The 26119-nt window shown below is 43.1% G+C and overlaps 1 protein-coding gene across 1 annotated transcript in view; it reads left to right on the top strand.

Moving 5' to 3' along the window:
* Positions 1-26119, top strand: part of DELE1 (DAP3 binding cell death enhancer 1) — a 339909-nt gene that overhangs the window by 129873 nt on the left and 183917 nt on the right. The window contains exons 4-5 of the mRNA XM_069654111.1: positions 2927-3071; positions 3446-3607. Of these exons, the coding sequence (XP_069510212.1) occupies positions 2927-3071; positions 3446-3607 (307 nt within the window). The remainder of the gene's footprint in view (positions 1-2926; positions 3072-3445; positions 3608-26119) is intronic.

The raw sequence follows: 26119 nt of genomic DNA, 5'->3' as shown, positions 1-26119 counted from the left end.
ATTTCTGGACCAGATTAACTGCTGTATACTCCGAGTTTGCAAAATCGCAGAAATACCCAGCAATGAAATCACCTGCATCGTCCCATTTTAATAGTCGGTCTGTTCCCAGTTTACAGTCTATTATATGTAATTTTAAAAATCCAGGTACACTGCACTGAAAAAGACCAAATAATAGCCACATCATGAAGAGTGAGCTGCAAGTGAGTTAAGTGTGCTTGCAGCAGAAAATGAACAGACGTAAATCGCCTACCACAGGGTGCAAAATGTGCAATTGCCACTAGCTAGCCATTGGCTATTGATATTTGACTTTAGGCGAGTAAGAAATGGTGTACTGTGTGTAAAGATTTGAGGTGGACATTTTTTTATTTTTTTTCTCTCTCCTTGGGTGGCTAGTAGCTTGCAACCTTTTGCCCCTAAGGCCCATTGAGTATATTGGTAATCGGCATTATTGAGGCTCAACTTTCCAAATGCATGGGAAAATGGAGTACCTACGATCCTGTGTAGTGACTACAGCCGTGCTGTTGGCCCTTACAGCAGTATAATAATTTCTTGTATAGGGTGAAGGGTGGGGGTGATATGGGCTCCAAAGGGGGAGCCAGTGGCCACCCATGCTGCCAGGTTTTGCAGCCGCTGTATTTGCTCAATCGCACCCTGTGGCTGGGCTAGATGGAGTGAGTTGCAATAGTCTTATTTGCCTAAGAATAAGGGCAGCTACCACTGGGGGACAAAGATGGGAAGGAACGAAAGGGAGTACTTTGTTCAAAATCCTAAATTGGAAATGCCACGATTTACAAACTGCTGCCACTTGCTGAGTCATGGACCGAGTGGCAGAAAGTCACCCCCTGAATTTTCACTACAGAAGCTGGAGTAGGGAGGTTGCCCATCGACGATGGCCAAAAAAACAGGCACCCAGAGTGACGACCCCGCCGGTGCACCCACAACCAAAACCTGTCTTGTCCCCATTGAGCTTCAGCCATTTCTGGTTCGTCCAGACCCCTACGGCTCCCAAGCACTAGCACAGGCACGACGACATCTCTGCATGGTGAAGGTCTAAACGGACCAGGATCTGTGAGTCATCAGCATATGAATAGCACCTGAGGCCGTATGAGCGAATGAGCCCCAGAAGAGGCTAAATATAGATGTTAAAGTATCGGGGACAAGGCGAAACTCTGCGGAACACCACAGGAGAGTGAAGAGGGGGAAGAGAAGAATGGATGCAAAGAGATTGTTTAGCCAGTCATCCAGGAAGGACATAAACTAGGACAGTACCCTCCAGGCAGGCAGAAGATAGCTGGGACTGCAGGGTAGGATGATCGACTGTGTCAAAGGCTGCAGACAGATCTAATATCAGGGCCCGACACCGCTTTTATCAACCAGTCTGGTCATGTTGTCCATAACTGAGACCAGGAGACACTCCGTGCCCTGGCCAGGCTAGAAATCTGACTGGAATGTGTCAAATAATCCAGAAGACTCAAGAAAAGGACAGAAGGGGAGACACCAGTGCTTCCAATAACTTCATGAAGAAAGGTAGGAGATAGATGGGCCGGAAGCTAGAGGGAAGTCAAGGGAAGGCGCTTTAAGCAGTGGGATAACAGTCGCTTGTTTTAGCTCAGTCGGAATATCGCCTCTCTGACAAGAGACATTGACTGCTTTGCAGATGCAAGGTAGCATTCCAGAGGAAATATCTTTCAGGATCATTCGGGTAACAAGATCAGAGGGGGATGCTGACTTCAGGCGCTCAATGGATTTGCCGATAACCTCTTCAGAGAAAAAAAGAACTGCCAAAGTAGAACAGGTCTCGAGACTACTCCCGAGGTTTGAAAGTGCTTGTTCAAAAAAAAATACACAGGGTCCATCGAGTTCATTATAGCAAAGTAGACTGAGTACTATTTCCTTGTGCTGTTTTTGTTTCACCCTGTGCTGTGTGAGCAACTTCTAAAGGGCAATGTGAGGGCAGCGTGAAATGTGTTTAATAGTTAGACCTGGGCATACAAGACACAGAGGCAAACGGAACACAGTGTAAACTGGGCATTACTGTTATGTAGAAATGAGCATAGTGGCAAAAGCAGCTTTTTGTTCAGGTGTTTAATCCAATTCTGGCAGTGATGGGAGACCAACTTTGGTGATTTTGCAGTGAACCGTTATGTTCATGTGTGATTAGGTGATGTGCAAAGGTCAGTGTAAGGCAACATTCTTGTCCTACCCACATTTTGTTCCGGGTGATCCATGCATGCACGCTGCATGTGAATTTCGACATTAAAATATCTTAGGTGCAGATGTTAGTTCCATAAGGCTGCAAACCGTTTAGATGGTATATTCTGAACAGCTTAAAATGTTGAGGGTAACTTCTTTATGCAGCAGGTAGTCTCATTCCTTTTGCCAAAGCTGCACACAGTGGCCTAACCACCTCTCTCTCTTAAATTATAAAAGGATTTCCTAAATGCACGGTTGTTAATGCTAATCTGTATTTTTTGTTGAAAGTCCCATGTTTACAGCCATATTCTGATCTTAGGCAGCCATCTGTAAATAACGAGACTATACCTGTAGCTGGCTCAGCAGCTCCATTTTGGTTTGTTTGTGTAGAATTGGGGCATCATGCCTGTGGTTTTACATCTAGGTCTTGTATGAGTGTTCCTCAGCCATGTTGCAACTGCAGCCAAAATAATCACCCTGCTGTGTGGAGGCCGCTTCTAGTCTGCTTTTGAGTCTTATCTCTGAACCTTTTTTAATTGACCTGTGCATTTGGAGACACTGGAGTATGCCTGGTACATAGAGCAGAATATTCAGGGTCATACGCTGGCTTTAAGACCAGCCCCATTCACCAAATCTGCAGAACCACACTGGAATTTCACTTCTTTGTATCTGGAAGGCTAATCTACACTTGGTGAAATTGTTTCTTAATCTTGCTGCCTGCATTTTTTTACAGGGGGCCTTGGCCGCTGTGTGTCTGCATCTGTCGAAGCAGATTAAATTGCGGGACTCTGCACCGAACTCCAACAGAAAAGAGGGGCGCTCTTGGCCAGCTTATCTGGATGGCTTACTAGATTCTGTCCTCCGTTGCCAAGGTTATTGTAAGTACTAGACCTCTTGCGAGTGAATTTATGGGGAATGTGCACGATGTTGGCATTAATCTGTCCGTCTCCCACTGCCCATCATTTTGTGTTACTTTTTTTGCTTATTAATGATTTGTTGAACACAGCCACTGATCATTTTTGCCTACAATTGATGAACCTTTCTTGGACATGGTGCAGTGTTCTTAAACCTCCTTTTACTGTCATTGTGCATATCAAAACGCACTACATAAATGCTCTCTGTGAGGCGATGGTATCCGTTCCACAAATGACAACACTGTCTTAGCCGTGCCTTAGCAGGATTTAAGGAGTTTTGAAGCAGAGGAAAGTCTATCTCAAATGGCAGTTCAAGTGGAAGGTCTGTTGTCTTTCAGCACCACAGCAGTATATATTGCCAAATGAGCCCAGAGGTATTCATCTTGATGGCAGTCAACCCCTGGGTGGAGACCAATCTTACTCGTCAACGGCAACTTCACTTCCTGGGGAATCCACGTCGTTCTCCGGCAAAGAATCTGACTCCATTTCTTCTGAAGAAGGTATGACATTTCGGAATTTAATGCATGCATTCTGCATGAAGTCCTTCCACGTTCACAGGGATTTTCAATGACACATCGGCCCAACTATGGTGACTTTGAATGCTCATGTGCCTACAGAAAAATGGTTGCTAGCCAAATGTATGTGGAGTTTTAACTCGATCATGATATGAGCAGTGGAGCCAAACCGAATTGGGGTGGTCTTGCCTCATGCAGAGGATTGGCTAACGATGACTGCAGATGTGGTTTTTTACTGCATCTTGAGTTGTAAAATTTCAAATTTGAGTAGGATCAGGAGAAAGCGGTAGCCAAAAGCTGTCTTGAAATTTGTTTTTCCCTTTGATTTTCAGGAGCCAGCTTGTGTGTGTGTATGTGAAACGCAAGACTTATCCTTGGCCTCAAGCCCAGGGACTGCTTCTCTCTGGCACTGCAATACCTCCACTAGCTCCATGTGGCTGCAAGGATCAAGTTCAAGACCCTCTGCATTGTCCACAAGGCTCTATGGTGGCTGGGTCATGCCTATCTGCAATAATGCCTACCTAAAAAAGAAAAAAAAATACTGTCCCTCCCGAACTCGCAGCTCATATACCTCCAACCTTCTGCGAGAGAGCCGGTTCTCCAAGCAGAAATTTGGAGGGCGATCTTTATCCTCAGCATGGGCCTCCGTCTTGAGCCTGATATCCTTAAGTTCCGGAAACCTCTTAGACATGTCGTCTTCCTTCTCTCTCCCTCTACCCTGCTAACCTCTCTCTCCGCTCTATCCCTCTCTCCCTCCTTTTCCACACAGCTTTCTAACTGGCCGCTGGGTGTACCTCAGTCTCACAGGGCCCTGGCACCCTTGCCAGTCCTCTCACTTGCCTCATTGCTACTGCACTTGGCATCTTTCAGCACTTACCCAGTTTCTGACTAACTGGGAGCACTTGGATTGTACCCCTTGACACCCCCCCACCCACATCCCCCATCATGTCCCGCCTGTGCACTTTCACAATCTAAACATACCATGCCTTAAAGATAGGCTATCTTCCCTGTCTGCGCTCCTTGCATGGTGGTGCCTCAATGCACTTGGAAAAACTGCAGAACCGTCGTCCGACCCATTTGCTGTCATCTGCACGGTTAATTGTATTATATGTACTTGCTCTACCTGTGCAGATGTAGATATGTATAGTTAGAAATTCAAGGGCTCTGAATGACTTGTTTTTTTTTTCCCTCGTTCCCTCCCTCCTTGAGATATATATATATTGCTTTGCATAGGCCGACATCTTCTAGTTGTAGGTGCAGAGTATTGCATGACTGGTTTTCGAATTGCGAAAAGGTACCTTGACAGGACGTTTCTGGAATATTTCTAGTGTGATGTATACTCTACCCAGGATCTTTCACGCATCGAAGTCCTCAGATTGTTTTTTGCCACCATTGTGGTTGGTCGCTCTATGCGGAGTTCCTATCATGTTCCTATCTTTACAGCTACACTAATATTCTATTCAGTAATATCTCGCTACCTCTTGACGCTTGACTCTTCAATTGATACCCAGCAATGTTAACATCGATTTGACGGCCGTCTTTAACAACTCACTGACTTCAGCCTTCACAGAAGGAAGAGTAGGGGATTCGAAATTGTTCATTTCTATTAGAAAATGGCTCTACTTGCACTCCCTCTTTGGCTGGCCTTATTTTCAGCTATGGAAAAAAACTCACTTTAAGTTTTGTCTCTTCTATTAGAATATTCCAGTGGAAAGATGAACATAACATGTGCAACCACTGTCTTTCTTGAGACCACTCTGAAAAGCGCTGCCCCGCGTGTGAACATTTTGTCCAAAGATGTTAAAAGATAGACGCACTAAGCAGTGGGCGACCTATGCCATGCTGGTCGGAGCCCTTCCGGATTAGCCCACTGGCGCGGAGGAGTTGGAGGGATAGCGGGGCAGCTACAGCACCTTTAGTGACACCAAAGACGCAATGCAGGATCCCCCCCGACTCCTGCATGCCTGTCCCCAGCTCCTTAGGGCAGGCTTTGCGCTCTGCTGTGGGGGAAAACACCTAACTACAACGGCATTCACAAACGGAGGTACATGTAAACTTCCTAAGCACACAAACCCAGCCACACTTCGACAAGTACTTTCGAAAGTTGGCCCCGCCGTAACAAAGTAGTTGTAGTGCTACTGACTCGCCGCGTCTAAAGCCCTTTGCGCCCACAACTTCTAATTGGCATTGTTAAAAAAACATAAACGCAGAGCGTAAGCAGGATTAGAAATTGAGGGAAGTTGAAAGCGATTTAGCTCCTGCTTGTAGCCTAGAAGAGCCTGGTCAGTTTGACATCAACAGCTACTTTTGGCTCCCCATGCCAACTGATGCCGAATGAACACACCTATGGGACTTGAACGCTGTGCATTTTGGATACACTATAAATAAGCATTAGGACATATGGAGCATTATAGATTTCATAAAAATAAACAAAATGTAATGTTTGCATTTTGTTTGTTAGATTTGCAGAACGATCTGTACTAGCTTCTACTTCCCTAGTGGTAGCTCCTGGTCACTGGCTAATGCTGGATACCCAGGAGCTGCTTTTAGCTCCTGCTTATCTAATCTTAATTGCGATCCTTGGTAACGGTTACCACACCTAAAACCTCGACGATCAGTTTCCCATACAGGCTCTGAAACCATTGCCGAGTACTGCAGATGCAGCAAAACAACCATCAAAACATAAAGTAAACATTTTGAAAAGCTCACAGTACACCAGGGAGTCATTCCCTCTATTTGAAGTTTTTCATAAAGATTCACACACTCTTAATCCAGAAGCAGCACTGTTACGTGAAATGCCAAAAACTGGTTCATGGACTAAAGAATGCTTTTAAGAAACCGTGGACAAGGTGTCTTCTTTAGTTACTTTTCTTGAAAAACACCCGATTAAACAAAAGTGTTTATATGGGGGAGGGAGAAACTCTTAGGGGAGAGAAGGTGGCTGAAACACTTTCGCTAAGTGTTACTAATATTAGTGAAGATCAGTGTGATGTCTTCATCAACTATCAGGGTACAGTGTACGATGACTCAGCTAATTTCTTACTGCAGTCACCAGATGTTCCAGATGAACCCATTGTAAATTCACCTATAGATGACCAAATCCTTTTCAATGACCTGTTAAAGCTGCAGATCATTTTAAAATTCAAACCCACAAGTCTGCAGAAGATACAGACTTCATGGATGATCTGCTAGACGAGAAGAAATCTGTGGGACAGTATAACCCTTTATTACAATCAATTAAATAGTGAATTTTACCATCCTTATCACTTCCATCTCTCACTAGGGAAGTGAATCCAAGAATTGGAAAGACCTTCAAGCCGGCTCCTACCAATCCTTTATATATAAGAGGACGCTTAAAACTAGACTCCCTCGTTGTCAGCACAACATGGAAGAGAGGTGGTACTCTGACAACAGCTGAGTCTCCCCGGGACAAGGAAAGTAAAATGGTCTATGCTTTAGGTAAAAAGGTAGCAACCTTCGCGGCATACCAAACTAGGATAGCCAATAACGCAACATTGCTTGCCATCTATAACTGAGTGATATGGGATGTTATTCAAGAACTAGAAACGTTCTCAAATCCTAAGGACCGTTTCAGAGGGAAAGCAAGTTGCCAATATTAAATACTGTGGATGCCGCAGAAACGGCAGGGAGAACAGTTGCAGAAGGGACACTTTTTTCTTTTAATTTATTTTTTTAACGCCATTTTTGGCTCTGTAATTCAGGCTTCTAGTCGGACACTCAAGACACATTAATCAATATGCCTATACAAAAAGCAGTGCATGATGCCTTGGAGAATGCTAAGAAAGAACAAGAGACTCTAAAAACATTCTGCCAAATTACTAATAAATCCTATACAGCGTGGGGGTTTTTTATACTGCCGCTCCTTTCGAAGCCAAGGGTATCCAAGAACATTGCATTCAACTTTTGACCAACTGTCAACATAGGCACAGACAATGCCTTTTCAGTCATCTTCCAAAGAGGATACAAATGACAACAAGGTCTGGGTAGAAGTACAGCTTCTACAGGCTCCTAACCCCAGCTTAGCTGTGGTATACACTCATTTCGCCGACCTATTTTTGGTCGTGGTACTTTTCATCTCCGTATTTTATATCGCCAGAAACCCCCTTTATTTTTTTATTTTGGGTGGTGTTTTGTTGGGGTTGGGGTATTATTATAATAGTAAGGGGGGAATGGGGGGGGGAAACCCCCCCCGAAAAAAAAACAGGGTTTCTGGCGATGTAAAATCCGGCGATGAAAAGTACCACGACCAAAAATAGGTAGGCGAAATCTCGTAGAACCCTTAGCTGTAACTTATGCTTTCAGGTTCCCTCCCATGTTTCCCCGGTAGAGGGTCGCATTTCACAATCGCGACAGACAAGTGGGTGCTGTTCATCGTATCCAAAGGCTACAACATGGCATTTCTGGAAAAAACACGCTACCCGCCCAGACCCAGAAAGATGTTTCAAGAACATCCTCCAGGCAGAGAGACTCTTTTTCGACAAATGTGTGATGGAGCCAATACTCCTACAAGAGGTAAACGAAGGTATTTCTCAGTATACTTCCTTGTGCCAAAGAAAGATTTAACTATGCCCCCTGTGCTAGACCTACGTCCAGCAATAACTTATGTGAAACCACAAAAATTAAAAATGATAACACTACAGAGGTCATTCCTCTGCTTACGAAAGGGGACTAGATGGCAACATTTGACATGAAGATGCATACTTTCATATTTCAATGTTGTCAGGTAACCGGAAGTGTCTCTGGTTCAAGGTGGCGGCCGTTCACTACCAGTTTAAAGTGATGCCCTTTGGCATAATCATCTGGCCGAACCCCACTTACACAGGCAGTCCATACCAGTGTACCCTTATCTAGACGACTGGCTCATAACAGGAGACACATCACAAATGTGTCAGCAGCATACCAGGAAACACTCAGCCTCCTGTTCCAGTTAGGCTTTACATTGAATGAGAAACAAATCAAGTCCCGTACCCAGTCAAACCAAACAATTCCTGTGTGCAGTAATACAGGGTACAGCAAGCACCCTAGTCATCTCCTCCACCGAGAGAGTCCAAAACCTGCTGTTTCAAGCTCCTTGTTATACAGCTGGTTGTCGGATAACTGTTTGAAAGGTTATGCGCCTTCTCTGAGTCGTGGCTTCCTGAATCTTTGGAGTGCCACACGCAAGGTTGCACATGCGTCCAGTACAAGAGTGGTTGGTGAAACAATGGTCTCATGCAAGTGGTCACTGGGACGATCTAGTGGTCATTGCACAAGCTGTGGTACAGTCACTGCAGTGGTGGACTAAAAGAACATGTTAAAGGGCAAGCTCTGTGGAGAAAATGGTCTGAGAAATGTGCTTCTGCTCCCTGTGTCCCCAACACCTCTAATACACAAAATCCCCAAACTGCACCAGGAACAGCTCGCAATGATCCGAATAGCTCCAATGTGGGCGCGCCAGACCTGGTTCTCACACCTACTTAACACGTCAGTCTGCCCACCAGTCAAACTACCAAGCCCTTACCACATGCTGTTGTAAAATCAAGTGACAATGTTCCATCCTCAGACACTCCACTTAGCAGCTTGGCTCCTGAGGTCATAGTTTGATCACCTCAATTTACCTGTTCGATAAATGGACATTTTTAAAGAAGCACACAAACCAAATATAAGACACTGTTATTTCAATAAATGGAAGCAGTTTGTAATATGGTGTCGGAAGGCTAATATCAATCCCATAGATTGCTCACCTTCCCATATTGTACATTACCTGCTATGCTTGTTCGACTGTTCTGGTGATCAATTTGCTTAGGATACATCTGGCAGCTCTCGGCTTACACTACCTCTCAAAGCAAGGTTTTTTGGTGGAAGGGTCCAGTGTTGAAAGCCTTCATGGAGAGGATAAAAGAATGTATCCTCCATTTCAAATCCCCCCATCAGTGATCTAAATGTCATCTTGACCACTCCTGGATCCCTCTTTTGAACCTATGCATAAAGCAAGCCTCAAATAGCTAACCTACAAGACTTCCTTTCTAGTTGCCATAACTTCCAAACAAAGTTTGTGAACTACAAGCTCTTAGTCGCAGGCCCTTTTGTCTCCATGCACAAAGACAAGGTGGTGTTAAAAACACATCCACGTTTTTCCCTTCTATTCAATTTAGAATTTCGTGACAATCGATAGAACTGCTAGCTTTCTTTTAAAATCCACACAACTCTGGAAAAGAGCCCTTTATACATTCTAAACAAAACCATTAAGGAAGACTGAACAATTCTTTTTTTCACTCTCTGCAGCGAGAGAAGGGGACCCTGTCTCTAAAGCGGCAATTTCAAGATGGATTGTAAACTGCATTCAACAATGCTATACATTATCAAATAAAACACTACCATTCACACCCATAGGACACAGAACTTTGTGTCCTGGTGCTACTTTAGCATTCATTGCAAATGTGCCCCTAGAGGCAATTTTGTAAAGCGGCGACAGAGCTCCATTCACAATTTCACACTGCACTATTGTGTAGATAAACAAACAAGCAGATTCCCAGCTGGGTCAGACGATGTTACATATTTTCGCTTTATACCTTCGAACAACCCACCGCCTTCTCTTAGTACTGCTCGCAGGTCTATGCCAAGAATGTGATTCTAAGCAGATCTACAAGCCTCAGAAGACAAATTACATTTCTGTAATCGTCTTTTGGATACTTGTATCTGGTTAGATTCACATGCGCCCACACTTCCTACCCTCTTGGAGTTGAAGGTACATAGACATCTTACACCTTTTTTATTTTTTTAACCTTAATGTACTCTCATACACACTTCATGCTCCATGTCAGAAACAAAACAATCTGAGGACCTCGACGCGTGAAGGACCATATGTAGAGTACACGTCACACTAGGGATAGTATTACAGACCCGCCCTGTCGATGTCCCTTTTTGAAAATCAAAAACAAGTCCTGCAATTCTCTGCACCTACCACTGCTGGCCTATGCAAAGCATGTGAATCTAAGCGGATACAAGATCAGAAAGACTATTACAGGTGTGTAATATTTATATATAGATTTCTATTTTAAAGGGTGACTGCCCCCCTATAGTTAAGGTGAGTCAGTTGCATAGGAAATCGAAAAAATGAATTGCTAGTAACTTTTAACTCGAATGACTGGTTTGGCTGAAATGTTGCTAACAAAATTGTCTGCCTGCCGCCATATTAATTTTTCTTATAGCCATGGTTATACCCCAGGTTATTGCTGAGGGTATCGGGTAAAGTGGGGGAGGGGGGCAGAAAAAATCCAGTTGCAGGTTAAAAAAATGCAAATGCCATCAGGAAAGATGACACCTAGTGAAATTTGGGAGTTGAAGGGAGGGGTGGTGAGGGGGGGACTACAGGCATTTTTCCAATACCCTCGGTTATAACTGCGGCTAGATTCTAGATGGAGTAGCTGATCTCCAAATACAACATTTGGAAGACAATAACCTAGGTCTGCGACAATCTGGCTTTGGACCCAGGCATGGGACCGAAACAGCCCTCCAGGACCTACAAATCCGAATGGATGAAGCCAAAGACGAGGGCAAGCAATCTGGCCATCTTACTCCTGTTGGATCTGTCGGCAGCCTTCGACTTGGTCGATCGCAAAATCCTTGCCAAACACCTCACCTCGGCTGCAGCATTCTCTCTGAATGCCTCTAATTGGATCCAATCATTCCTTTCCAATAGAACGACCAGGGTCTTTGCACCTTGCGCTGCGGCTGACCCAGTCCCTATAGAATGCAGAGTCCCCCAAGGGTCTTGTCTCTCCCACGCTTTACAGTGTTTTTACTAAGCTTCTCTTCAACCGTCTTGACGACTTGGGTGTCACATATACCAACTATGCAGATGACACCCAGGTCCTCATCACCCTCTCTGGTTGCTATGAAAAAGATACTGAAATTTACCTCGCAATCCAAGCCTGGATGGCTACCCACAGCCTCTGCTTAAATGACAAGACGGAACTGCTGATCGTCTGATCCAAGGGCCGTCTCAACAAACTTGATCCCCCGTTACCAGTCATTTACTATTGATGGCATCAATATTAAAGGCGCCAAAGAACTCAAAACTTTGGGGGTCTATCTTGACTCCACCCTCGCTCAAAAAACAAATCAACTCTACTATCTCCACTACAGCCTATACTAATAAACTCATTAATGCATGCAAACCCTTCTTGTCCACTAACAGTTGCCTCACTCTAGCGAGGGCACCAATTCTGTCCAAACTGGATTACTGCAATACATTATTCCTCTGATCCACTAATCACAACCTAAATTGATTCGAGTCCTCCAGAACAATGCCTTGTGATGTGCCCTCAACATTCCACGTACCTCCCACATCACCACCATTAGAAAGGATGCGCGATGGCTTCCAATAGATGATAGAATCGAACTACGAACTCTGGTCATTACCCATAAATGCCTATCCATGTCTTCGCCCCAATACCTTTTGGACAAATTCTCAAGAGAGTGCTCCACTAGACCTATTAGAGCCCCTTACTTACACAACTGAACATCCCCAAGTTAAACCTAAAAACAGCTGGTGGAACAAGCTTCCCTGTGCTAGCTGCAAGTGCTGGTACTCGCTCCCCACGGACATCAGAGCTGAATCCTCCTTTTGGTCTTTTAGAGCCAAGGTAAAGAATCTGCTCTACACCCAGTAAGGGTAATATTCTGTTTCTCAGCCTCAACACTATTGTAGCGTGGCTTGATGTTCCACTTATTGCATCTGTAATATTTGTGCTGTCTTCTTGACCACTATGTAACCACCTTGACCACTATGTAACCCGGTCCTCACTTTTATCTACACTCATCACCTGTAACTTTTTGTGCTTTTTGTATGTGTAACCTGTTTATCTGTTAAGTTGAATACGTCCAGATACCTCAGGGTTAGGCCGCGCCATATAAATAAACTCAACCTGTCCCACAAAAAGAATGACAATACATGAATTTTCCCCATCCTGAATGGACAGTTAAAATAGCATCCTTATGTGATCTTTAACAAACTTTGTTTGGGTTTTAAATCTGTTTTCAGGTTCAAAGAAAATTAAATTAGGCAATCTACTTTAGTCCTTGTGTCAAACAGCATACAACCTTATTGCGCCCCTCTCCGTATATTTATTCACCAAGAATTCACACCTCTTGGGGGGATAGCCCTTCCCCAGGGACTGCAGCGCCTGGGCAATCAGCATCTCTTGGCTTTCTGTACTGCTCTGCTAGCCGAGTAAGACCCCCAGGTGAACAGATGGGCTTCCCTGTACTTGGAGTTCATAATTTTTTTTCGTGTGATATTCAGAGTCAGGAAGTAGCAGATGAGCAGACACAAAGTCGTAACTTTTCGCTGTCCAGAACAGACTAGATGTGGGTAACTGCCCTTTACATCGAGACGGCCCTTCACAGGACGGTTGGCCATCCTATTCACAGTACCCTTTTTTTCCGGCTCTAGCTACTCTCTACCCAGGCCTCCTAACTAGCACTTTTTATATCGCTCCACGTATGGTTTAACAGATTACGTCTGTCTCCAAGTTACCCCTTGGTGTATGTTCTTGAAGTATGTTTTCTGGATCCCTACAGTCCCCCTACCAGCACCTATGTCTGCACTTAACTTGCACTTGTCACCAGCTGGCCTTTTTATTTATCTTATTTATTCTACTATCCCATGTATTGCACTTCTCCTCTCCCTTCCCCCCCCCATGCACTTTTCCCTTTCCCCTTTCTTTTGCACTTGCACGATCTGAATGTCACCTGGCCTAGTAAGATCGTTGTCTTCCCTCTGTTCCCCCTCCCTTGCCTCGTCGGTGCCTTGAAACACTTGTTATAGGCGCGTTATAAATGCCATATCATACCTGACATTTCAACTGAAACTGCGTCACAGAAATGACTAGTGTTGTGGGGGAGGTGAGGAGGCAGTGGTGAGCAGGCGCAGATGAGGGTCACTTGGTGAGCATCTGGGAGGACAAAAAAGCATTTTATTCCCACCTTTTGTCCCAATAACCATGGGTTTAATGATTACATTTAATCGAGGTTATCTGTAGTTCATTACAATGCAACCGCGGTTATAAGAAAAGTTATAGAAAAATAATCATGTATATTTTTACAGCTAGTGACGTTGGGGGTGAAAAATCAGTGGCCATGGCCAGTGGCTTGGTAGTGTTTTAAAAATCTGAAGGCCTGGTAGTGTTGTAAAGCTATGTGAACAGGGAGTGATTTTAAAAAATACAGTGAGCATGGCCATCTACAGTGGCACTTAAAAATATACAGTAGGCATGACCAAAGGATGTGGCTGAAAAATATCCAGTGGGCATGGCCAAAGGACATAGACGATGGTGCTGAAAATTATCCAGTGTGCACGGCTTACGGTGCTGAATAATCTACAGTGGGCATGGAAAGAAACTATGGTATAACTAACAATCCTGAAATTCAAGGAAAAAACGTTCATTGTCTAGATCGTTCGGGCATGTATTTCTAAGCATACTGCAAACTATCATAAAACATTTTTCCTATGCATCTTACCTTAGTTTTCGGTTGGGCACAGGCATCTTGTGCTAATCTTATCCGTTGATGCATTGCCTTAAATTCAAGTGCCCTCGTGGCAAGAATACAGATCGCCTGCCCCTCAAACTGACATCACTAGTCCAAACGATATGCTCCACCTATTTTCAGGACGTTCGTGGCCAAGGTAGTCAAACGTGCCCTGTCATCACCCACGCCATAACGTTACTTAACGCAGAACCAGGAAGATAAACACGTTACTTAACGCAGAACCAGGAAGATAAACGCACGCATCCTCTCACAGCACTTAACTTTTCTTTCTTGTCCCAAATGGAGCAAAGCATCATTTTTTATGAAAACAGTCTGCAATGGAACAAGTGCTTTTATTTTTCAAAGAACGCTCACAAGAGAATATTCGATCAATCCCTGTACTCCAATTCTTGTGTCCTTATGTTACACCAGCAAAACTTTCTAAAAATGCACATGGTATTCCGTTCGTGAGAAGAAATTGATTATTTGCACTTTCAAGTGCAACGCTTTTGCATCTGCACGTATTCACACAACAAACTATGACGGGTTGCTCCTTATTGCTGGTACTGCCAAAGGGCAGACTGGTCCCTGTCAGTCATCCCACATAACAGTGATCAAATGAGCACTGTTGATGGTTATCCACCAAGTTTTTTTTTTTTTAAGAATCCATCCGACGGTAGCTAAAAACTATGGCAGACGCAATGGTACGCTATAGCTGTGTAGAAAGCAGAATAAAATATATTTTAGTAGCCATTCTGTAATCGAATATAACAAGTTACTGTATAATTCAGAACCGGATGAAACCTAATCCTAAACACAAGCCACATAGAATGAACACACATGAAATGGAGTATTTGAGACCACGACGTGCATGAAAGTTTAGTGCTGTTAAGTAGGTATACCTCACAATGGGATGGAGAACCAGATGCACCCGCTTCATATAGCCGGCCCTACCAAGAAAATAAGGACAGGGATGGTAAAATTTTTTGAACCACAGACAGATGACCTTGTAATGAAACTGGTAAGATTAGTGATCGAAAAGAGAACCAAGTACCCACGGAAAAGGTTCAGCCCCCGCCCCTCCCCCACTTTATGGTGCACAAGGATGCAACGGTGACGGCACACCAGGATATTCCACGGGACAAATTAGTTTAGATATCATAAGCATGCATGCAGGTTGTGGTTGCAGGTCTTCGAGGAATAATCCTCACAATATGGTCCATCTAACAACTCATAACTGCACAGAATATATTGGTTTGCAAGGCCAGTAAGCAGTACGTCCCAAACAATCATACCTCTATTCACTCCTGTAAACTATACACAAATGACAATCGTTACTAGACAAACTGCGAGTTACGCACTTGGTTTTTTATAGTGTGCAGTATAAATATTCAACATAACATACTGTATCAATTCTTTTGGTCAAATCACACTTTTGCACGTCGCTGAATTAGTCATTATGCATACAGCACACATGTCATTTGAATTGCACAAATATTTCGTATAGTGGAGCTTACATAATTTTAGGAAGTTCCATTCTCTCGATGTCACGTTGACTGCCTACACCAAACAGATCACAGAAATGGAAACTACATTTTCGTATGTCCACTTTCAATATAGTAAATGTTATAATTTATTATGTGTATTCGACACATTGTGTCCTTCGAACAGTTGCTGACTTTTACTCAGGGCATCCGCAGCATCCATAAGAGCATCCTGTTTTCAGTGACTGCAGCCAGGCGGGTAGTTTTCTATTTTGTGAAAGAATACCACACAAAAATGGACAAGACGCTGCTTTGGGAAAGTGGTTCAGAAAACGAAGGACAGTTACAATCTGCTATATAAATGTTTCGACACAGGAACATAAGAACAATCCAGAAAGGTATTGTTTTGCTGCTAGCTGTGGGATATATCATCCCTGTAAGAAAATTCAATTGAAACACCACCTCTCCCAGCACCATTTCATGACACAAAGCGCAGAAAGTGTGGGTCAGTGTGACTGTATTTCTTCCTCGCTTCCCCTGGCACCAGCTCCCGAGCCTCCCAGCTGCATACCATAGTGATAGTATGCTTGGCATATTATTGTAGTGTTACAGAGAGACCTGACCTTCACTCCATGGAGAGATGAGCCCAGCCGACCCACGTGGGAATCAACAGACGGCTGAGAAACAAACTAATTGTAGCCTGGCATCCCTATGGAGCAGGATCATGTATACTGTTTTAACGATCAACTGTGCAGGTTCGGACCCTATATGTGATGTCATTACTGGCACCTTGGCCTCGACGTTCTCGAGCAGCAGAGTCCTTTGCTGATATTTTTTGTATTCTGTACAATTAAACCTTGTTATCTTTTGTATATCCTTCCAAGATATCTCTTGTCTCCTTTCCCTAGAGGTTTGTATGTATTCTGGCATGAGCGTAACGGGGCTGCCTTCAATTGCACTGCGCTTACTATAATTCATGCATGTCCGTTCATACTCCCTTGCGCACCTGAGGCAGCCCTCTACCATCATGAGACAGGTGACATTGCATGCCCATACTAAATAAGTTACAATCATGCTCCCACTAGGCCTTCTGCCAATTGGCTGTGCTAGTGCATAGCGGATGGAAGGAGGAGCCTATGGGTGTACAAGTGCTGGAGGAGGGTGTTGAGATGGATTTCTAAACTCTTATCTGATGGACCGAGGTTTAGGAGGCCACCCTCGGTTTAGTGAAACAGGAACTTTATGGACAAGCCAGAACAATCTAGGTAGCTTGACAGGCAGTGAAGACTGATTCTCTGAGGGGTGATGGTTATCGGAAGCCCACAATGAGTACACACAGCAACGAACCACAAATTACTCTTAGACAAGTGTATATGAAAGATATCTATACATTTATTGTTGACAGGACCAATAGATCCAAGTAAATTTAGTTGTGTGAAAACGGTTACCACACACCATACTCTACTATACAGCATGTATACAATACGCTTCCTAATGCGACCAATGAGGTAAACACTGCCACAACTGTAAAGAGAATGGTTGGTTTACACACTAGGGGCATCAGACGTTTTTTCAGTCGTTCCCTAACTTTCTAGTCCAGCCCTAAGAAGTGGGTAGCCTTGGGCTCAGCAGTGCAGTAGTGTGTCAGAGCGCACGATCGCGCCGGTGGAGTGAAATGCGGGTCTTCTTAGGAAGGCTGTAGACAGTCAGGAAGAGGCCTGAGGCGATGAACAATTGGTTCCCACTATGCGAGTAGGATGTGCCCTTGGCGGCAGAACAGTTTTCAAAAGGTGAGAATAGCTGGGGAGCGCAGGCTAACCCAGCCAACATCGAATACCTTTTATGGGTTATTCGTGCGTAAAAGGGTATCGATTGTGCCTTGGGAAAGCATCGAGTGATGCAAGGGCTTGATCCATGTAGCCAACTGGAGCCATGCAATAGATTTTATGTCTGCAGTGACATCCTTTTTACCCCTTTCATCAAACTTATTGTCGACGGTATGCACCTCCTCTTAGTCCATATAAAAAAACATATCTTACTGGAACGATTTATTGCGTCTGCTAAGGAGAGGCTGTTAGGACAGTTTTCCTGAAGTACAACTAAAGGCTTAGTAAAACCATACATCTGGGGCAGTACAAGACTCCTCTCTTAGTATAAGGCTGTACAACCGGAGTTCAGGGTAGCGTAGACCGAGCATCCAGGCTTATTTTAGGAGGAAGAGGGGGCTGTAGAATAAATACAAATGAAATTGTAATACAAACGATCCAAAGAAACACTGAAACACTGTATTGTAAAAAATAAATGGTTTTATTTAAATACGAGTAGGCCCAGATAATCCTTGGGGGGGGGGGGGGGGGGGGAGAGGGGTGGGTGGGGAGGGGATACGTACTATCACATTATATATGATCACATTTATAAAAACACCAACACTATGCTTGAAGATACACAGACCAAAGCATATAACCTTTTTTGGAACACCTAACAGGAGTTCTTGGGATGTCAAATCCAATAGTTATTTTTAGATTACTTTCAGTAATACCAGGGTAGTAGACCCCATCAGTTGTACCTTGACACTCAGCAAGAAATCGCATAGTAATTTCCACTGGACAATATACTATTCTGATCTAGTGCAAAACAGATATTAGGCTTAGTATAAACCTATAACTCTGATTCAGGATAACAGTTATTCTAGGGGAGTTGGACCTCTGGATGTAATATTTAATTACACTTGCTTTTCAGTTCACAGAATAAGGGAAGCAATAACTCTTTAACAGTTACACTCAAGGTAAGTAAAACCTATACACTTTTTACAGGAGCTACAAGCAACTTAAAGGCAGGTGTAACCTAAAGCTCTTTTTGTGTCTGTCTAAAACGGACCAGAGAAAGCAAAACCCAGTGTTACTTTATGAATGACCCAAAGTTATTCTATGTAGGTAAAACGTAAGACAGACCTATTCTGGACAGGTTAACAGCAGGTCAGGGGAAGCAACCCCCAGTTGGACACGTATACACTTATCATAACTGGAATAATAAAGTGAAATGAACAGCATTACTTGTGTGGAAGAGGCATAACCAATTCACATGTAAAATAACCTTACATCTACTTTCCAGAATGGCAGAACATTTTTAAGGTAAGTGAACTAACCTTTTATATACTTTGCAGAAAGGTTGGAGCATCATTTCTTATAATGTGAAAACCGTTTGAATCCTCTAATGAAATCTAGGAAAACCTTTCACATTAGTAAATGTTCAACAAATTACTGCCTCCAGCCATTAATGGTAACTTTGTCCTAGTACATTTTAAATGTATTTAAAATGAGAAGGGGGATACTCGGCATCTCCCCAGCACTCCACATAAGGTGTGGGGGTGCTGGTCTCACTTAATAAAATGTAAAAGGGATTCGAAGATCCTTTCTACCCTTGAGAACTGTCCTCCCAAGGGGAACAAGAGAAAGTTAAAAATGGAGTGCCTAGGGCAACCCAGCAACAACAGGCACTTATTGCCAACAATTTGTCAAAGAGGATACATTTTAGAGGACACTATGGCGAACCCAAAAAAAGATCGCACCCATAAAGAGTAAAATATTCTGCGAGTGTGGAAAACGGTTCCCACCCCAGAGGTATAAGAAAAAATAATCCACCAGAAAACCTAAAAGTTCTGAGGTTGACACAGGTCAGGAAGATTTATCACTATGAAAATCTTACCTACTGAGGCAATCGGCGCAAGTACCATGGATTGCATGTGTGCATGGGGTTTGGGTCTAGCAGAGGGTTTGACAGATACCAAGCCTCAGTGTACCTTGCACAGATGTGAAATATCCATTTGCATATCAGTCTTTCTCTCACCCAAATGGGCAGTCCAGCACTGAAGTGCTAGGACATATCTCTTCTGAACAATAGTACCAATAGCAACCCCAGACACATGTCTTCTAGACAGAGGATAATCAATGTAAAAGAAGGAAAGGTAAAAGATATACATTAATGCATCATAAACACGATTATAAATACATACCTTGTAATACATGATCTAGCATTGAAATTGCAAGTATAATAACATTGGGGAAAATCTAAAATGTTGTTGTGAGCAGATTTTGAAGATGGCTACAAATCATTCAAATCTAGAAGTCCACCTTTAAACAAGTTTGATTTTGGAGGACAAGGCTCGTTTGCAATGTTTTGTGCCATTGTATGTGTCCTGGGAACAAAATCGGGATCCATTCCATGAGTATGCATGGCCAACACAGTCCATGTCAGATATTTCACAAATTCAAAATCTATTTCCTGGTATAATGGCTTGGCCACCCATTATTTGCTTCGTTTTGTAAAGGCCATGAGGTAACAAAACATCCCAAATGTTCCTGCAGTTTTCGCTTGTTCCCTCCCAACGTCCTTGTTGTGCAAAAGTACAGCTAGTCTTGTTCTGGCCTCCATATCATGTCTGCCGAAATGCAAACGTCTGGGCCTGTACTTTAGGCACATATTATGGAGCACCTCCATCCCCAGTATGAATGAATTCGGTGAGTCCCCTGGTATCTGGTAATAATGTCCGCAAACATAATGTCCTCATACATATTGTCGCCGGGAAAAGCCATTGGCAACATTATATATGGTGACGTTATGTATGAGGACGGGTTTCAGGGATTTCCCCTGCATGTTCAATGTAATGTCTCTGCAAAAAAGGCGTCTTTTTTTGTCAAGACACTTTTGCAGGGACATTACATGGAGCCAGTCTCTTGAAAGTGTTATTGTACATGATATTCTCAAGTGCTTTGTGTGGAGGTGAACATGGCACCAACCACTTCTTGCGTTCCTGCTCCTCCGATAATCCATGTGCACATTCGTGGAAATGTTGCTTTTCTGTCCATGAGTGTACGTTGGAACAATGGTGCATCAATGAATGCCATTTTTCAAGTAGAATTTCTAAACATCCATGACAAGTTTTGGAGCTCCAACGATGGTTGCTGATGGACTGAGACCACTTTAAAAGGTCTTCTGAACCATTTATTTTTCTTTTTTTACCACCAGCTGTAATTGCTAATTTGGCAACGTGCCATACATGATATTGATGCTGAATGTGTGGAAACTGCTCTTGCATGGCTTTCGCTATTGAAACGTGCCTGTCGGTGGCTATCCGGTCTATTTGCATTCCCCTGGATTCCAGATGTTGGATGGATTTAATGAAACCATGTTTCTCCCCCTCCTGTGACCGTCTGTACATTTGCACGATCCATAAGCACTGTGCTGAAGATAGTTTGTCTATTCTCCCTTGTCTTCACCCCTTAATCGCACTGGTCAAAACAGAAGAATCACCGTCAGGCCTATTTGCTGATCTCCTACTGTTAAATGTATTTTACGCTCTTGCTCTGCCTGTGCAGACTATTAGTGTCTCAGAATTTCAAGACCTCTGAACACCTGCTGTTTTTTTTTTTCCCTGTTCCCACCCTCCTTGAGCGCTTTTAAAACCCTGTGTGTATGTGCTTTATAAAAAAACAATACCATGGTACATTCAGACACCTGCACGATGACCGAAATTTAAAATTGTTTTACTTTCCACGTCTTGAAAGTGGTATGTGCAGTACTTGGCGGAAAATCCTGGACTGTCAGACTGTCCGTCGCCAGCTAGCCTGACATGTTTGCCAGAGAATGTACTGTCCATTGACATCTGTTGGAGTTTCCAGGCATGACTAATAGCGGGGAATAAGAATTCCCTCCGATATTTGTAGTACTGGGTTTAGTAAGGAACTAAAGTCCCACAAATTGACAAACTGGAAATCTTACTGACAGTCGATCCGCTGAACAGTAAAGCTGCTGAACAAAGGAAATTCCCAGTAGGCACTTTGCCGAGCATCGGTTGAACAGATCATGAAAATGTATTATGGAGGTGGACACAGCTGGCCTGGATTTTCAGGTTGGTGCCTTGTAATACACGAGACACATTCACCAATGGCTCCCCGCATATGTGCCCTCTTAATTTATCACATTTCAGCATTTGTACAATCTCTAGCAGGCAGCTGTCGAATACAATGTATTTTTGCTCCTTTTAATAGCCAATCGTCCTGCAGTTTTGTGTTTTGCGACTTGATGGTGGTGACAATCCCCACCAAACTAGGCAAACTGAAGTCGTGATCTTGAGCAAATTCCTCAGTGAATTGCATGGAAGCATCAGCCTTTGTTAGTTCAGGCTGAGATTTCCGCATGAATTGGAGAAACGGGTAACATTGAATGTTTGGGTGGAACATTTCTAGAGGGTGTATATTCTGTGTGGAAGGGTCTGCAAGCAAATTGCAATGCATCTTCATTTCTTCACTTTCATCTGGGTGAGTTTTCACAAAGTATCAATGGTCCATGGTAACTTTTTGTACGGTTTGCAGGTGAGATTCCATTAGTTTTCCTGCCACTGGACATATGCTTCACAAGTCTGAATATTGACTGGCAATGCTGTGCCTCAAATATTAGTTGCTCCAGTGTAAATCTTTTTGGCAAACAATATCTTTGGTTTCAGTTGTTGTCTGAGTCTTTATACTCTTCCTTCTGGGCCTCTAACAGATTTATAGAAAAACATGCTCAATGTATAGCACACATACAGAAGATACGATTTTCCAACTAAAAACATAATGACTAAACATCCTCTTAAAAACATCTCCAAAACAAACTGGTTTGTTCTTTACCCTTGTTTTCTTAATTTGCATCGAAACCGTGGCCTTCTCTTTGCTGACCGCAACATCAAGCAGAAAAAATATCGTTTTGATATAGTTTAAATCAATCCAATCTCATTTCCACTCAAACATATGTACATAGCTACAAACAGAACCAACTTGACGGACTTCACACATTAAAACATTATCAAAATGTGTTCCCAATCCAATGTGATGCCCAATTGTATTTCATATCAGGTTATGTATACCTCTGGTCCATGTGCCTCTTCTAATTCCACATCTTGAGTACATTCCTTGGAGAAAATAATCATTAATAAAAATTAAATGTCAAATACTGAAATGTTAAATCTCTCATCGCGCAGAACACTTCCACACAAAGTTATTTAAAATGATTACAGTCCATATACTATATGGTTTGTTGTTGCAACACAAATCGAACATTCGTATGAACATACCCTCAAACAGTGTACGCTCTACTTTCAATCTCCTCCACTGGAAAAACGCAATGTGTAATCCATCTTCTTATTAAATCAATAGCCTTCGGGAATATATGCAGGACTGTGCCCTGAGTTTTGGCATGGCTCACAGAAGGGCAACCGATAACGATATATGAAGCCATTCTTGCAAAGTCTGTAAAATCTGTATAAAAAAGTATAATTCTGTTGCGTGTTAATCTGTTTAGAATCACATGCTGTGCATATAATCTGACATCCAGTGGTCACCGCAGAGTATTGCATCTTTTCTTTCGAGAATCGAAAGGGGACGTCGACATGGGCGTGCCTGTAACACTATCCTTACGTGACATGTAGTGGACCCAAAATCCCTCACACGTCGAGGTCCTTCAGATTGTTTTTTTTCCAACCAGCATACTGATCGCCTTTAGCAGAGCTAGTCAGAGACATTGCCAACTGTCCCTTCGTACCTTTGGTTGAATAGTTTATATAAATACTTGATGAGGATGTGGGCGGGCGTTGAATGCCCCCCATTACATGCTGCTTATTAATTTAGCGGCAGTGCTTTGACTCAGTCGGTATAATTATGTACTCAGTCCGATTGAGTGTTTGTTTCGAATTATAGGTGAGTCTCTGTTGTCTACACGTCTGTGCTTCCATATGCCTTTCCTTGAAAATCCCAGACTACTTGCCCCTAAAGAATTTCCGCCAAACTAATTATGTACGGAAAGAAACGTTTTGGGTAGTGGAATTTGAATTTGTTGTAGGTTGTACTATGTAACACAGTGAAAGGTATTGATTTGACCAAATTATATGTTGGTGTTTTGTTTCTCTGTGAATGTCTATCGCCTCTTACCGATGGGACAGTAGATTATATTTTAGAGTGCAGTCTTTTTGTTCAGACTGTGATGTCATTAGTCTATTAGATAATTGTGAAGTAAGGATGCTTGGTTGGTTGTGTGAGAATGAGGTATGTTTTCAGGGAATGTGAGTGAGTTATGTGTATGAGTAGATAGGTTAACTATCTTTTTCAGTATTTTATAGGTGCAATTGTTGTGGCCCTTTGATGATTTTTAGAAGAAAATTGTTATAGAAATTTAGTATGAACAAATAAACATTTCATGCATTCTGAATTTGTAGTGAATTGATTTGCATCACATGCTTATGTATTTTGATGAAGGATACCTCATGGTATGTTTTTGTGAGGTATTGATTGTATAGACATGTGTCCATGTCCAGAGCTCACCCACTGAAACGCAGGTGCTGTGATCTTTTTTTTGTTTAGGTAGACATATTGGTACATTCCAGGTCAGATCATAGCACTGAAATAAACCTTGTATCCCCTGTTACTCTTGTTTGTTGCTTTTGCACGGTTTTTGTCCGTGGGAGTATACATCCATTCAAATAAGGGACACCATTCCATTTGACATGGTGTTGGGCACTGGAGACATCCCAGTTATATACTGTGAGTGTTGAAAGAATTGAGCGTGCAAATAGTGCGGTAAACGCCGTCTAGATCATGGCAGCTGACAAAACTCGAAGCTATGATGATAAATATGTAGCAGATCTACTTGCCAAGTCTTGTCTTCTCTAATGACAGAGAGAGTTCTCCATTAACCAATATTAGTAACTGGGACGAGTTATTCCAACTTAGGAAAAGTACTGAGATTCACGGTACCATTGTTAGAGTACTTACGAAATGGGGTGTTACCCCAAGGTCTAGTGATTCGTAACAAACCCAGACTATTTCCTGATAATAAAGAATTTATTATCAGGTGGAGCTATATTGCAAATAAATGTGGAAGGGATTGGCTCATCCTTATAATCGATACTGCCAAGGAAATGTCCGTTAAACCAGCAGAAGAACTTACTAAATTGGAAGAGGCTATTAAGAAACTCATCCCGTTAGAGGTTTACACCAAAAGATTGGATGGAATCATTAGAGAAATGAATAACTTTAGAGTCTACTGTACGTGACAGGATTAGACGTTTGAAGAACGACATAACCGAGTTTTCCCATGAAAAGCCTTTCCGGTACACACAGGAAGGATATGTACCCGACCAACAGTACGATGGGGCACAGAGGCAACAACAAAGTGTAAGGTTCACCAGCACATTGTATAGTTCTCACAGCTCTGACGATGACACTCTTGCTAACTATCCCAATGCGAGACAACAGACGGGGCTTCGGCCGCGGTAACTCGAACAGACGCAGGTCGCAGAATTCTCGTCCGTTTCAACGGGCAGAGGCCCGTCTGCTGTTTTTTTAGATCAGGACATGCAGGCTTGGGATTACGAACCTCGAGTGACCAGGAGCAGCAGAGCTTATTGATCAATTTGTCTGCTTATACGCCATCTGATATTGAAATGTCAGTGTTGGAAAAAGGATTTGGATTCGTTCCGACTGTTCCCTATGACCGGTTGAACTCTAGGTTGGAGATTTATTTATTTTATTTATTTTATTTATTTGCATTTGTATCGCGCAACTTGCAGCCTGGGGGCATCGAGGCGCTGTTGCAAGAATATGTAAGAAGTTTGACATACAGGTTCAGGCGCCCTTAGGCTACTTAGTTGATTATAAGATTACATGACAACATGCATAACGTACAGAATGGAAAATGTGACGTGCAGAGAAAGAGTAACAGTATGGTGGTTCTACCGCCGAAGGGTGGTAGAGGTTTACATCTTTCAGTTAAAGAGCTTAGTCTTAATGGCTTTGCGGAAAACTTGGTGAGATTCGATCTGTTAGGTGAGAAGTGAGTGCGTTCCAGTGAGTAGCGGCCAGTGTGGGAAAGCTGGAGCCGCCTGCTCGGGCTTTACAGATTTTTGGGGTGAGAATCGTGTTGGAGTAGCCTTCTCTGAGAGGCCTCGTGGCAGTATGCCTCGTGATTATCTGGGATAGGTATGGGGGTTCGAGCTCATGGAGGCATTTGTGGGTGATGGCAAGAGTTTTAAAGACAATTCTCTTTTACTGGAAGCCAGTGAACCTGTCTTCTCACTTCAGAGATGTGGTCTCTTCTTGAGGTTCCTGTGGCTGCCCTGAGTGCGTTATTTTGCACCAGCTGGAGTTTGAGGTTTTTTTTGGGATGTTCCTATGAGGAGAGCATTTCAATAGTCAATCCTTGAACAGATTATAGCCCTGGCAATAGTAAGGCAGTTCTCACGAGATAAAGGTCTAGCTGTGTTGAGCACTTTGGTGTAGTACGCTGAAGATGAGGCAATGGCATTGACCTGCCTGTCCATAGTCAAGTCGGCGTCCATGTAAACTCCCAGGGTCTTGACGTTGTTAGAGACTTTGATAGGAATGTTGTCAGTGGAGAAGGAGGAGTACTGCTCATCGAGGTTGCCCAGGGTGGTGGGTGACACTATGAG

This window comes from Ambystoma mexicanum, chromosome 3q (assembly GCF_040938575.1).
Source record: "Ambystoma mexicanum isolate Mex_15411 chromosome 3q, UKY_AmexF1_1, whole genome shotgun sequence".
In the NCBI taxonomy this organism is placed as follows: Eukaryota; Metazoa; Chordata; class Amphibia; order Caudata; family Ambystomatidae; genus Ambystoma; species Ambystoma mexicanum.
Note: the sequence above shows the minus strand (reverse complement) of the source record. Positions and strands in the feature narration are given on the sequence as shown.